A 15,691-nucleotide genomic window follows, 5' to 3' on the forward strand; every position below is an offset into this window, starting at 1 on the left:
GCACAACAATCAGAACCGAGTACAATACAACAATACACACGGAAAGTTGTTTCTTCTGGAAATGTTTTTCACACAAAGAGCAAAAGAAGTAGAAAAGAATACACAAGAAGTAAAAACAAGAAAAAATAAACAAAAAAAGACAATATATATATATATATATATATATATATATATATATATATATATATATATATATTAACAGCAAATAATTAAAAATGTCCCCTACTTTTCTCGTTGAAGATTGTCTATTTGTTGGCTGAGGATTCGCTCCTCCTGCAACATGTGTGCTTGCTGCTGCTCACTTAGCCGTCCCTCGGTCACACACTTTCCTTCACGAGCCGTCTCTCCATCCAGCACACCAGACGCCTTTGGACTTAGGGGCAGCAATGTCATTGATGAGTGTGAGCCACTTTGTTGAGCAAGACTTTTACTCTACAAGGAGAAGATAAATAATAATAAAAAAGCAGCAAAGTCAATTTAGAAATAAACAATCCATGGCTCTAGAAACCGCTTTCCAGCCAAGGACCAGTCAAGGAAACAACTGACATTAATGAGTGAGAGCTGGCTCCCTCAAAAGTTCCCAGTCAGGGAGTAGGTCCGGTGACAGCACCATTACAACGGCATGCAGGCAGGACAGTGGCAGCCTCACCTTTAGGCTCTGCGCTGTCATGCAGAAAGACAAACAGACAAGTGCCACACTGCTTCGACTAGTGTGTAATGCTTCACTGTTGTGACAGGATTTACTTTCTACGCCTCCTAATAAAGTTCTTTGGGATTCATATTGATGTAAAACATGTGGGTGGAAATGGTTGGCTGAGATACACACACTGCTGAGTGGCAGGGTTGGGCAGCAAACAGTTCATTGGTATGTGCCCTGTAATCTGCCTTATCCATTATTCTAACAGCCTTCTCCTGTAGCAGAAGCAGTGGTCTTGTGCGACTTTGGTTGGTGTCCCCCCACACCTCCAGTCTGAAGAGTAGGCGAGGGAGTATCAGAGCAGTGTTCCCAGTGATCTTTCATTCAAGTAGAATTTGCATTTGTTCATTTTATACAGCTGTCTGAACATTTTCATTCTGCTGTTAGTTACGTGCTGTTTCCATGAGAGGTGCTCATCTACTGTATACTGATACCCAGAAATCTCAACTCTGGTACCCCATCTAAAGTGTCACAATTGCTGTCCGCATTCTGATTTGAGAAGACCATGAGTTATGTTTTTTCTACATTTATGGACAGTCTGTTTATGTCACGACAGTTTCTCCATTTCTTTTCCAGTGTTCTTGAATAATGTTTTTAATGGGATGTTGTATGTAGGAGTTTAGGAACATGCAGGGCATTAGTTGAGCTTGATTTCTGGATGACTGTAGACTCTTACCAGTGACCTCCTGATGTGGGTCAGTCTCATTTTGGCATTGCTCTCAGCAAACTCCAGAGTACTGATGTCTTTCAGTCGAGCTCTGTACTTGCTTAACTGTTCATTGATGATCAGCTCCACACACCTGAAGACAGAATGAGCGCACAGTGATGGATGTTCAGCAACATGTTAACTCTCTTAGCAGACAGGCTTTACCAGTGCTACCTTACAAACACCAGTAACAACCTCTCAACCGGGAGCTGGCCTCTGAAGCTAAGGTCTAAAAAACCTCAGGAAATCTCTAATAATGACAGTCACACACGCTTGCCTTCTACTAATACATTCTGAAAGTAGTGGCGTTGAACAGTCGGCATACAAGGTTTTACTGTATGAGTCTCATTAGACTCCAGATTGCTGTTATTGTAAAGTATGGTATATAAGACTTTACTGTCTTTGCAGTGAAAAAGGACAAGACAACATACAGTTACAGGACAGTAACAGTCCACTGTGCTGCATAACATCTAAAGGTCTACTGGGTATCGCAGGTGAAGAACAAACTCACTCACTCCCATGGGGTAATATACTGACATTAGGAAAGTGGACTTTTGTGTACTACAGTGATGACAAAGGCAGCCTTCAGCGTAAAATGTTACGCATAAGTGTTTCAATGGACTGAGAGAAGTTCATTATGCAGAGCCGCACGGGGTGGGGTCACAGGTGTGGATCGCACCTCGCAGCGCTTACCCAAACCCCAACCTCTGTTGCTGAACATAGAGGAGCATGGATGGAGCACCATCCCATTACCCTGACCCCAAACTATGTGTCTTTTTCATGTGTTGCGCTGCAAGTGTGTCAATAAGCCACGCTGAAGGCTGCCTTTCTTGTCAGTATAGGATGCAAAAGGCAACTGTCCCAACGTCAATATATTACGCCATGCAAATGAAGATGTTGAGAATTCATATCGCTGCAGTGCCGCTTTTGTAGCTGCAGGGTTTATTATGTTAGTCACATAAGTGTAGATGTGAATAGCATCTACGGATAGTTACGCATGTTCACTTTTTTCCACTCAACGCACATTCTGGAAGTCACATGACTGATGTTTCGGTTCTTTTACATATATTGTAAATAGTCATGGCTAACTTTCATTGCTGTAGCGTGTGTGGTGATGAGTGCAGAGCTGGCGATGTTCACCTGAATTACAGTTCAGCTTGTTAGTTTGAGTTACGGAGCAGTGTAGTCTCCATTGGCGTGTAGCGCTATGCTGTTTGTGTCTGTGTCCTGTGGAGAGGGGTGAAACAGTTGTGGTTTGTTTGGGATCACTTTCTACAGTACCTATCTCACTATGGTTATGTTATTTATGGAAACTTCCTGGTGACCATACGTCCATCTCCTGCATGTGGAAATAAAAGCTTGGATTACATCTGACGAGTTCTCTGCAGCGGTCCATAGTCAGGAGTCACAGGGTTAAAACCCAACAGAGGATGTTTTGCAACAACACACAGCAATTAGGGATGATCCGATCAGGATTTCTGCTGCCACCGATACCAATCAGCCAGAGAGCCAATCACCATCAGTCACTGATACCAATCACATGGATAAACAAATCATTTGTAATGAAAATGATGAGACCTTCGGTGTACATGAAGTGAAAAAATGAACCATTAAATCATTTTATTTCAGACACGTTTGTGTTCACGGAGGCAAAAAATAGAAAAACCTTTCTGAACTCGGCAGCTATTATGTCAAAGGGACAACTGAAAAACATTTCATTCAAGTCGCAGTTTGGTGAATCTCTTGAAACTTTGCTATGTCCGTGATATATTTACACACTGAGCAGTGCATTTATGAAAGCTTCAAAAAGTTTCAGATTCAGGTGGCTAACGAACACTGCACCTGACTCCAAAACAACATTCTGTTGTTTCCCTCTTCGAGTAAACAACACCTGAGAAAGGCTGCTCATCTGGCTCATGGAAATTAATAATTCTTTCTTGGGCAATTTGCTTAGTGTTCTGAATGTCATGCTCGGACCGGCGGGTGTTAGCTAAGTGGTAGCCGCGCTAACAGCCTGCTGCTGAGGAACCAGCAGTCTCACTTTCATGATCCCTGAAAATCTCCCTGCTCCTTCAAGTGCTGGTGCTATAAACTACACCCTTAAAGAAAAGCCATGCCTGCTCTTTTCCAACATACATCATTTCAAATGTCATTAAAAAAAAAAAAAAAACTACCAAAGTGCGCCACTGGAATCCAAGCTCATCAAATGAGCAGGACAGAAGCTCTTTAATTTCAGTACTATAATATTATCAACAAAACTTACGCAGTGGTCTTGCTGATGTCCTGGACACTCTGCAGTGGGTCGATGGAGTCAGGGCAGCGAAGAATGCAGGGAGCAAAGACAATGGCAAGGGCATTGGCAGACATCCTGTTGGTCTCCTCCTGCAAGACAATCCTGCAACAGTGCAGATTGGTCGAGAGAGGAACACAAAATTTTGTCACAATTTACCAGCTCATAGATGCAGCACAGAAGTGTTTAACAATTTATAGGATTGATGTAGCTGTTGGAAGATAGCATTTGATCACTGCAGGGACACTAAAGACAAAAAAGAACTTACAAAGAAAGAACAAAGAAAAAAGAATAAAAGAAAATAGCTCCACTGCTCTTTATATATAGGACTGTTAAGGTAAATCATGACCTTTAAGTTGTTTGGTTAGTTGTTTCATCCAGAAATCCAGTTTGTTGTTCGAACAAGAGAGGATCTCTGATTCAGTCGGCCAGGTCAATTTGACCTGTGGCGTCTTGAAAAAAAAAAACTTAAACCAATGCAAGACATTGAGCAAAGTGATCACAATGACCTTCTGCCAAAATCAGACTACATGCCAGCCATGGTATTGTTGCACAAGGTCATTCGCTGTATACTGCAGGTACCTGTGATTACACCGGTGCATCTGTTCACAGTTCACAAGATACTTTATAAAATACTTTTTTTGTTTCTTCACACTCATATTTTCTTGTTTTTGTTGTTAATAATTGAACTTAGTATTTGCAAAACTGTTTCCAGACCGCGGATTGGAGCATCTCTTCTGGTGATGATATTGACGGCCTCATGCACTGCATCACAGATTACATCAACTTGCGTGGACAGCACTGTGCCAACCCGGAGGATATGGTGCTTCTCTAACAACCACCCATGGGTCACCCCTTAGCTTAAAGTCCTCTTGAATCAGAAGAAGATGGCTTTCATCTCAGGTGGCATAGAGAAGCGGAGGAGAGTTCAGCGCGTGCTCCAGTGGAGGATACGGCACGTCAAGAAGGACTATGGGAGGATGCTGGAGTAGAAGCTGGCACAGAACAACGTGCGAGACGTGTGGAGAGGAATTAAGCGCACGCCAGGGAAGCGGCCCACTACAGACCAGTCGCCTTGAACTCCCACGTCATGAAGACCATGGAGAGATTCCTCCTGGACCTCCTCCGCTCCATGGTGAGTTCCACCCTGCACCCGTGACAGTTTGCCCACCTGCCCAGCATAGGGGGAGAAGACGCAGTCATCTACCTGCTGCAGCAGGCGCTCACCCACCTGGAGACCATAGGCAGTGCTGTGAGGGTCATGTTTTTGACTTCTCCAGTGCCTTCAACACCATCAGGCGGCCACTGCTGCAGGGGGAAGCTGGAGGATGCAGGAGTGGTTGGACCATTGACTACCTCACTGACCATCCACAGTAAGTGCGGATGCGCAGCTGTGAGTCAGAGGTGGTAGAGCCCCAGCTCCTATCACCTTTCCTTTTCTCCATCTAGTTCTTTGACAACTCCACTGGCCTGTGTGTGAGGGGAATGAGCAGGAGTACTGGTTGGTCATCATAGACTTTGTGGAGTGGTGTGAGCGCAACCATCTGAGCCTGAACACCACTAAGACAAAGGAAATGGTGGTTGACTTCAGTAGATGAACACTCCCACACATGCCGGTGATCATCCAGGGGGAAGACATTGAGACAGTGGACAGTTCACCTCAACAATAAACTGTCCCACAACACTGACGCACTGTACAAGAAGGGTCAGAGTGGCCTCCATTTTTTGAGGAGACTCAAGTCCATCAGCATGTGTAGAGCTCAGCTTTCTTCTATGCATCTGTCTGCTGGGCCTAGGGCAGCACAGAGCGGGACAGGAAGAGACTTAAGGTAGTCAGGAGGGCCAGCTCTGTCCTGGGCTGTGCACTGGACTCTGTGGAGGAGGTGAGTGAGAGGAGGATGTTGGTCAAGCTCACCTCCATCATGAACAAGAGCGCTCACCCACTGCACCACACCATAGAGGAGCTGAGCAGCTCTTTCAGCGGACGACTGAGACACCTTCAGTGCAGGAAGCAGTGCTACTGCTGGCCATCAGACTGCACAGCTCTACTGTGAAGTTAACACCATGTGCAATAACACCTGAACTCCAGTTGCTTTGATAGTGGCCTTCAGGCCACCCTCCTGTGACACAGCACCACTAACACAGTTGTCTCCACCAGTTCCACTCTGCTGGGACCTCCCGAGATCTTGATCACTCTGAATGATCAACTAAATTGCGTGTTGAAAAAAATCTCTCTGAAACCAAGACCTTTGCCAACTTCCTACAATCATCAAATATTTCATCAAATGACAAGTCTTCCTTCCCCAGTTGAAAATCCTGATTTAATCGTCACTTCTCCTTGAATCATACAAAGGTAAAAACATTTCACCACATTATGAGGTACACTATTTGGGAGCATGGGCTTACCGAATCAGATGGAAGATGAGACGCTCCAGTGTGCTCAGATGAGTCCGGCTCAGCTGCTCTATAAGCGAGTACACCCCGTGGATCACCTCACTTTTGTTCGACTGACCTATGGAGTATATAGACTTTAACTGATAATCACAGCAGGCACTTGCTTCCCCCTGGCACATATGATGCAGTGGTATGAAAAAAATAGAAAGCCAAGTTATTAAAAGAACATTTGCAATTCAAGCAAAAACAGTCTGGTGCTGCTTGTTTGAGCTGACACCTGCTAGGTCAACCTGTATGTGCTTATTTGGTTGGATGAAAAACCCACTGCAGCACGCGAAGCGCATGTTACTGAAACTTACCGATCGCCCTCAGAAACTCCTCATACAGTTCAAATGTCATGAGAGGACTTGGCAGGTCACGCAGCCACTGCTTCAGCACACTCGCGATGACGTGGATGTTGTACTCGTCCAGGTTCACACTTCCCACATCTACACACACAAAACATTTCCATTGTTTCACTACAGCGGTCAAAAGCAAAGACAAATAGATAATGTTGACATGAAGAACACTATGTTGCCTTAGGAAAAAGACTTTCAAACACCCAACTCCACAAGTCACAGTCCAAGATTTCTCTTCACCTGTGTCGAGTCCCTGCCTCAGTTCTTTGATTTTATTGGTGGAGCCAGACTTCCGGTAGATCCCCTCAGTGTATAAGCCATGCATCTCAATGTAGTTTATGAGCTTTTCAACAAGTTGAGGCACCGTTCGCTCCTCACTGGTCAGACGGGAGAGCTCCACGCCAAACTGACGAGACGACAGCTCCAGATCGTACTGCACAACATAAACACACATTCACAAGATTCATTCACTCTCGTCACATGACAACATTTTAATACAAAAATAAAAACACTCTTCATTGCAAAAACAATAGAAACTTTTTTTTAATTTCTTCTACTTCTCCAACACCTTTAAGACTGACTGTGTGACAACAAACATTCAATAGTGAGTTTGCATTTTCTCCCTGTGCCTTGGTTTCTCTGGTTTCCACCCAGACATGCTCACGAGATTAATTGCAAAATGACCCCCAGGCGTGTATGTGAATGGTGTGTGCGCCCGGCAATGGACTGGCGACTTGTCCAGGGTGTATTCCTGCCTCTCACCCACTGCCTGCGGGGATGGGCTCCAGCACTCCCTGCTACCTTGAACAGGACCAAGCGATATACTGTATGTACGTATGTATGTACTTCTACTTTGATCAGTCACACTGAAAGATATATACTATAAATGCTTGTTATAGGTTCCAGCAGTATATTAAATCGCTCATACTGTTATTGAGGGAGCAAGTTTGCTGTCCTGGCTGATTAACAGAAAAACAATCATCTCCCCTGGTACCGTGATGGAAAAAGACTGATCTCTCCATTGTTTTTGTCTACAGCAGTGGTTGACCTTTGCTACATCTGGACACCACGTGTATGTATGTAATCTCATGGCCACAAATGTAAGACCTCTCGGATGTGAAAGTAAAAATAATTCCCAATTTTTTTTTACTGAACACACTACCTTCTTGCTGCATTGTGTAGTCATCCTGAAGCAGCATTTTCTGTGACAGGCGTAGCGACACACTGTAAATGACAAAGCAGCGGCCTTAATTAGACTCGCACGCGCACGCATGCACACACACACGCGCACGCATGCACACACACACACACACACACACACACACACACACACACACACACACACACACACACACACACACACACACACACACACACACACACACACACACACACACACTCTTTCTATCTTAGTGAGGACATTGACATACATTGACATAACCCTATCCCCAGCATCTCCCCCAAAAAATAACCATTTAAAACAAATGGCTGAACTTAACCTTTACTCGTGAGCATAAACTAAAACCCAATTATAATAACCCAACTATTTTGTAGTTTTAACCATCAAACTGAGCCTTGACAAAGTGAGAACTGGCCAAAATGTCCTCACTTTGCAAAAATGTCCTCACTCTGTTGATTAAAAACTCAAACTCAAACTCTGAATCACTTCATGGGGACCAGCCAAATGCCGCCACAATGTCAAAGGGTCCTCACAAGGATAGTGATTTGTCAATAATTTGTCCCCACAAAGTACACGCGCACACGCACACAGTCATGTTTGACTTTTGCTTTCCCCAAGTCTCCAAGCCTTAAGTTAACCAAACCCAAAACGTCTTAAGCAGGACTCTGTACCAAACCAATTACTCACAATTGCAGTCAACTATTTTTAAAGTTTAGATTTCAGTTCAGATGAGACTAATTGAATTGTAACTGAATTTCCTGAAGAAGAAGTGAGAAAGAAAGAATCATACGTTGAAAATAAACAAGCTAGTGTCCTGGGTCTTATCAACTTGGGAACTTGCTCTCTCACTCTAAAAAACTGGTGTTGTAAGGTACTTCATGTCGGTCAAGTGTTTTTGACAATGTGGTCAGAGTGTCCTCACATTTGCAGACGCAGGCTCGGTCCATCATCCAGATGAGAGAGGAGCAGAACTCACAGTAGGTGGGAATGCTGTACTGTGTGGACTTAAAGATGTGGCCATTGTGTTCCTCCACCTGCAGGTGACACACACTAAGTTCATCAGCACCAAAACGATGTTGTATGGATTGTTACAGACAGATAATAAATAATTACAATTGTTGCTTTAGTATTTTAAAACCCGAATCCTCTAGTTTGCTACTTTACATATGTATTTTGCACCAAAACAGCATGTTAGAATTATAACCTGGGCATTACGTTGCCAGAAAGTGGAAAGGACAAATTAGCCTAAAAAAACTATCTGATACCTTTCTCCAATATCATTTTAGCTTGCATTCATTTATTGCCATTTCAAATATAATGACCTCCAATTAAAATGCACAACCAATACAGAGCAACACTGAGCTATCATTGCATATGTCATACACCTTTGTAGATCAATACTTGTTGAAAAAATGAAGCAAAGATGCCGTCTAAATGGAGATTCAGTAACATGTGTGACTGCCACTGGCAGCAAGGAAAGTGCTCAATGATTTAAATTCAGGCCATCGTAGTGGAGAGCAGTTGTCCTTTCACATGCAGCATTTGTTTGAGAATTGTCTTGCAGAAGTATGATGCTCCTGAAAGAGGCAAACAATATTCTCCTGACGTGCTGTCATCGTAATAAAGGGCATTCACTCCACCATGTGAGACAATCTTCACAACACAGACCTGCTGACAGTGTTCAAATGAAAGCTGCTTTGCGCAGACCGCCATTCGCACCCCACATCAGCATGTTTTCAAAATCTAATTTGTGTTCTTCATATAATGAGCATGAGAATTCAGTTCCACAATTGCTTCAATTCATCTGTTCTTTTCGTCACAGCATTATTGTTTAGTTCTTTATTTGTGTTGGTCGCAACATTTCAAGACCCTTGATGCGCAAAGAAATATACCACTTTGATATCACTATTTCAAAAGTTTGTAGGTTGAAAATTGGTAGAGAATAAAATATGCTGTAAATAAGAAAAATATTCAGTTACAAATGGGAATAAAATAGGGATGGGAGTAAATTCACTCCAACAGAAGTCTATCTGATCCACCGGATTCTCTTCCGCATTTCTCAAGCAACAATGATGATGGCTGAGCATTATAATTGTTGCTTGTTTGTCACTTGCTGTCCTCTTCCTCTTTGTCTACGGACTACATTAAGGATCCATATTTGGAGTTTGGCTTGTTTAGACAATTTTGCAACTGTGTCGTTTAGAGGGTTAATATTGACAAGGACTCACTTCAGTTTTCAATGGAGTTTAGTGTAGTACTCATATTTTCACCATTTCTTTTCACTTTGTTCATCCCAATACATTATGCTAATATTCCTACTAAATAACGTATATGTATGTTTTTTTGTCATGTTTAAGAGTGTGAACGTGAGAATTAGTTAAAATAGTCATTGCGTTTCATTGTTTTGCCATGACTGAAAATGCCCATGCATTGAAGCTTGAAATTTATGAAGAACTATGGACTCACAATGTCACTTTCTTTCTTCCTTGTCTTCTTGCGTTCCCGCTTCAACGTCTGCAAAGACACAGATGGCAAGTTGTTTCAAAAGTGATGGTAACGTTAGCACACTCGGTGGCCCAAAAAATAACCCAACCACGTAATGGAAGCAAGTATGGTATATAAATCCAGCTGCAATAGAAGAAAGATGAGATGCGTAACTGAAATGCTGAGCCGCTGTCGTAAGAGTCACAGTGGAGTCTTGAGCCTATAAAAGGCATCCATTATCACTTCAACCCTTCTTGAATCGGCCAAAGAAGACCCACTGAGTTACATGGTGTTGCATGCACTCATAGTACCTAAAATCAAAGTCCTAAATCACAAACGATGACCCTTTGGTTCAGAGTCCTGGTTAAGTTTAGCCATTTGTTTTGGATGATTAGATTTAGGATGAGAGGCTGGGGAAAGCATTATGGCAATGAGCAGACAAATATGGTGTGTGTTGATTTAGCTATTTTTCTGAGGACCAAATCCAGGGAAAACACCTTTTTGTGAGGACATTGAGCTTAGTTAGAACTGTTTTGCCGATCCTAACAAGTTTAACCCTGAATTTGGTGATGAAGACCTCAAAATAACTGGGTCTTTATAATAGGTTTGAAGTTTGGTTAAAAGTCCAGGTTATGATTAGCCATTTATTTTGGGTGGTTAGGTTTGATCTGAGTAGCTGGGGAAAGTATTATGGCAATGGGAAACCTCCAAACCTCTTAACATGGATAAAAATACGAACTTAATCGATCGATCAACAAACACCGGATTTGTTTGGCCAAAACGCCAATCCATCACAGAACTACAATGGATGTGTTTTGGTGAAAGCAAAGACTTTCTGTCAATGGGGACAAATCTAAGTTAAGTCCAAATTCTCTGACCTGAGAAAATCCAAGCCACAAAATTAATAATTCAAGTCACATCTCTGACATGTGAGAGCTGGATCAAGTGATAGAGTCTGGCAAACGTCGTCATGGATGAGCCGACAGAAATGGTCAGGAAGTCCGGCCTGGTGGAAAGTGCGCACAGCTCACCTGGAGTACCACAAAGTCTGACAATTTGCCCAAGAGACCTGGTTGAGAGGCCTACAAGGACCTGTCCATAGATCCCACCTTCCTGGTGAACACATGCTAAACAGCCGCACCCAGAGAAAGGTTACCTGCAGCTACTTATTCTGGGCGAGACCAGCACGAGACAGCTGAACCACCTCTGAAATTTCCTTATGTTCCCCAGGTCAAACCTGACCACCAGGTAACCTGCCCATTTGAGAACAAGGAAACCACCCCCCATGGCTCATCTGGGGCATAGAGTACGGGGGACCAGACAGGGCCCTGCCACTTCATCATGTATGAAACTGCAGCTGCGCTGTCAGAGAGAACCAGATGTGGGTTGAGCGAGACGATGTGGACATTTTATCTTGCATTTTTATTTTGTATACCACGTTTTATTTCTTCGTTGTCAATCAACAACACTGAATGATGTTATTCATTGACCAGCATTTTCATTGTCTCTCACCTTGTTTTTGCCAGAATAAAAATGTGATGACTACAATATTTTGTTATAATTCTTGTGGATGAAAGCAACACTTTCATTTAAAGAAATCATGCATTGTTGACAGATCCATTAAAGAGAGCAACGGCAAACTACCCTGTTTCATTTACATAGAACAGAAATATAGGCACAGTGAAGTCAAGTCAAGCATTTTACCCTGGTGATGGTACCCTCCATTGGCTTGCATTCAGTCATGAATTCATCCAGAAACACTTTGAAGGTGTTGACCCACACTCTGACAGGCGACTCTTTCCAGTCCCGCTGCTCTAGACGCATGGTCTTCTCCAGGATGTGCTCAAACAGAGCATACAGATCCTTGTAGCGGATGCTTTTCCCATCATCCATCTGGTGAAAAACAATGGGGAATGCAGCTCATCAATTGCATTCACAGTAATTCCACTTTTTCACAAATCTGTGCAATCACATAGTGAATATATGATATAGTCATTATAAATATGAAAGTCTTTGGGCTATCCTCTTAAGCTTCATCGGGGTTAATGGGAGTCATTTGCAAAATGTGTTTCTTGTGCACTAATACTTAGGTGCAAATGCCAGGCAAAGGCTTTTGCTAAAGCAGTGGCTTCCGTGTGGCCACTGTGCTACAAAGGCCTGATTCGTGGGGTGTCTACAGAATGGTTCTTGATGATTCTCTTATTACACAAGAGTGATAATACGGCAAACAGTTACTGTGCGGCGAGTGCCATTTATAGAATGTGAACTACAGCCAAACGTGTGAGACATGGGTCGGAAAGTCCAAGTACAGTAATTTCAATCAGTGTCGGGCCGCTCATGTTTGCTGCAGACTGTGCAGCCAGAATTTCCAGTGGTCTCACAGAGCTTGCTTCAGGCATTATTGTATTTTGAAAACACATTTTATCGCTGAGTACATCTATCACATACTGCATGAAGTCACACGAAAAGATACAGGTGGCATGAGCCCCGATTGGTTCACATTAAGGGTCTGTCTCAAAATGATTTTCCCAATTTCTGTTAAATTTGCAAGAAAACTGCTCTTGTGTGTCATACTTTAGTTAGCTTTAGTTATTCTCTGGACCCACCGCTGCGTTTGCGGCAACCAGCTTTTCTTTTGTTTAACACTGATGATAATAGGACTGTAAAAAGGTTTGTCATATGAAACATGGAAAAAAAAGTGTTGACTTCATTCTGGGTGTACAGCATTCTGGATTGTTAGAAAGTCAGAAGCAACCAACTCTGAAGACTTACAACAAGAGCAGTGGAGTAGGAGTTGAAGATGTGGATCCGAAACTCTTTAAGTGCTTTTTTAAAGACCACGTCAATCATTGTGTCCTTTCCGTTTTGAGAGTCCAGGTCAGCAATCTATGGAGAAAGATATATATATATTTTTTTTAAATAATCTGATGAATAACAAGCACAAACAGATGCACATGCAGTCCTCTCGGTCTTCACCAGACAAGAATAAACTTCGGTCAGCTCGGCTCAATAGCAGAGTTAAAGAATACTTATTAATTTCTTACCAATACTTTCCCATCTACATTCCCATCTTAAGCTCAAATTTTAGAGAAGGTGGTGAACAGAACATACTGGTGTTTTGTTTCTTTCTTTCTGAGGCTCCTATCCTGTTTCCCAATTGGTTGTCCTTTTTGAATTATTTGCGTTACTTTTCATGATGGGTGAGTCGCTATTTCCATTGTGGACCGCTACCTGGGAACCACCATCACCAAGGACCTCAAATGGGAGCCGACCATCAGTGCCCTCATCAAGAAGGCCTTAAGGCCAGAAAGCTCAAGTCTCGATCATGCCTCCAGCTGGGCCACACAGCGGCTAGTGGTTAGCACTCTCACTAGCAATCCCAATCAGGAATTCAATCCCCTGGTCGGACCACCTTTCTGCATGTTCTCCCCGTGTGCACGTGGGTTTTCTCTGGGTTCTCCGGTTTCCTCCCACAGCCCAAAGACATGCTCATTGGCTAATTGGACCCCAGGTGGGCGTGTGTGAATGGTGTGTGTGTGTCCAGGGTGTATTCCTGCCTCTCGCCCAATGACTGCTGGGATAGGCTCCAGCACTCCCTGCAACCCTCAGAACAGGACTAAGCGGTGGATCATTGACGATGTACGTACTGTATTTATGCCTCCAGCTGGTTCTGCACTAACTCTAGTGTTAGCTTCTCTGCCACGCTGTCCACTTTTGAATCCACTGAAAGATTTTACTGATGGCATTTAAAGCCAGACTTGGCTTAGCCCCGAGTACAGATCGGATTTTGTGACCGGCAAAGACAGGCAGTGGTCAGCATTCACAGATCACAACGAGTTCAGCCTTTCATGATCGGTGGCCGATTGATTGGAATATCCCTGTAAAAATCCATATATTAGCCGCATCGTTTTATAAACCACATGGTTCAGACGGCGAGAAAAAAGTAGCGGCTTATAGTCCGGAAAATACGGTAATATGGATTCATGCAGTCATACAACTGCGACCATGCAACCCATTTATTTATTATTTGAAGGTGCTTTGTGAATTGTGTCTCGGTCACGAGAACAATGTAGAATACTTAACATATTTATAAAGAAATACACTTTTTCATTTATAAGTAACTCACAAGCTCAAGAAGTCTGTGAAACCTTGATTTATGGATTATTATTATTATTTGTGTTATCATTATTATTACCTCAAAGTGACAACTCTCATGGCTGACTAAGCCCATCCTCAAACTTTGTCACAAGTAAATGGTTTTTCTATTAATTGTTCTGAAACTCTCTTAGAGATTAGGATAATGCTGGTGGCAAATGTTTGCTGTGAGATTTTGAATAGAAAAATGTTCAGTCAACACTTAAGTCTACTTGTGCACAGAAGGTGGTGATCCTTCACTCATCTTTAGCTTGCTGCAACCATTCATATTTTGAAACAAAAATAAGTATAATATAAAATTAGGAAAAAAGAAAGTGTAAAGAAGACAGCAATATTTTGATGATTTAAAAGAGATTTCTTTCCAACCTTCTTCATGAGAAAGTCATTCAGACTGCAGTAGTCATGGGCTGACGTGAGGATGTGCAGAGCATCATTCTGCCACTGTACTGGCTCCATGGCAACATTGCTGATCTTCAAACTGCAACGCCTCCTTGTGCATGCTGGCTCGTTGCTCTCCTTACTAACTCTGTCAGTATACTCATCTAAGACAGGATGGTGAGGAGGACACAGGATTTCTGTGGCAGAGAAAGACGTGGTCAGAGCAACAATTAACATGAGTGATTTACAAATGAACAGATTACCACTCACCAGTGTTGCTTCGGTTCATCTGTTTCTCTCTCACTTTCTTATCGTTGTGTTTGGTTTTACTCCACAATCTCATCTTTCCTCTCATCCTACAGAAAATGAAACCCCCAAATTAGCCACTGCAATGGCTTTGTGATCGTTCGATTGAAACAGACTAGAGATTGCTTGTAGTGTTTCTGGTGTCAAACCTTTGTCCTCCAAATTCTAGTTGTTGGCAGGAAATTCTTGCAATTTCCTGCCAACACTCTGGACTTTTGATGATAATTTCAATGTAAGACCTCTAAATTTGAAATGTAACAATTCTAGAAGAAACTAGTTTGCGTACACAATCTTCAATCAGAACAGTTGTTGTATAAGTGACAGCACTTATTCTGGGACACCAAGGGCTGCTACATGTAATATTCCATTTGCGTGATCCCTCTATTTTCATGCTGTACTGGCAAAAAGCCATGGTTCAATTAGTTTCACTCTCACTCAGAGATTTCAGAATCAGCATGTGCCACTAACTTGTGATAGCAATAGGATTGTTCATTTTAACCACAGTTTCATGTAGCATAATCAGAAGAAACAAAATTGAAGAAAAAGAACACTGAAAAAATGGTGAATCTGAACAAGTAAAAAATTCAGTTTACAAAAGCCAATGATAATGATAAATTCAAGCTGCAAGTGTGACACTGCATTCAATGTAAGTTAAGGTGACGTTTGAAACATACACAGATGAATCATTCATTTCTTATTTATT

General features: G+C 42.5%; 1 protein-coding gene across 4 annotated transcripts in view; it reads right to left on the reverse strand.

Moving 5' to 3' along the window:
- LOC128770474 (unconventional myosin-IXAa-like) overlaps positions 1 to 15,691 on the reverse strand; it is a 63,924-nt gene that overhangs the window by 4,017 nt on the left and 44,216 nt on the right. For all 4 annotated transcript variants that reach the window (XM_053884964.1, XM_053884966.1, XM_053884962.1 and 1 more), the window contains 13 exons: positions 14,953 to 15,038; positions 14,671 to 14,879; positions 12,922 to 13,035; positions 11,854 to 12,042; positions 10,132 to 10,179; positions 8,588 to 8,699; positions 7,648 to 7,709; positions 6,726 to 6,918; positions 6,447 to 6,575; positions 6,100 to 6,205; positions 3,667 to 3,798; positions 1,374 to 1,497; positions 227 to 432 (listed from right to left, as the gene is read on the reverse strand). In XM_053884964.1, the coding sequence (XP_053740939.1) occupies positions 227 to 432; positions 1,374 to 1,497; positions 3,667 to 3,798; positions 6,100 to 6,205; positions 6,447 to 6,575; positions 6,726 to 6,918; positions 7,648 to 7,709; positions 8,588 to 8,699; positions 10,132 to 10,179; positions 11,854 to 12,042; positions 12,922 to 13,035; positions 14,671 to 14,879; positions 14,953 to 15,038 (1,710 nt within the window). The remainder of the gene's footprint in view (positions 1 to 226; positions 433 to 1,373; positions 1,498 to 3,666; positions 3,799 to 6,099; positions 6,206 to 6,446; positions 6,576 to 6,725; positions 6,919 to 7,647; positions 7,710 to 8,587; positions 8,700 to 10,131; positions 10,180 to 11,853; positions 12,043 to 12,921; positions 13,036 to 14,670; positions 14,880 to 14,952; positions 15,039 to 15,691) is intronic.

This window comes from Synchiropus splendidus, chromosome 14, assembly GCF_027744825.2.
Source record: "Synchiropus splendidus isolate RoL2022-P1 chromosome 14, RoL_Sspl_1.0, whole genome shotgun sequence".
In the NCBI taxonomy this organism is placed as follows: Eukaryota; Metazoa; Chordata; class Actinopteri; order Syngnathiformes; family Callionymidae; genus Synchiropus; species Synchiropus splendidus.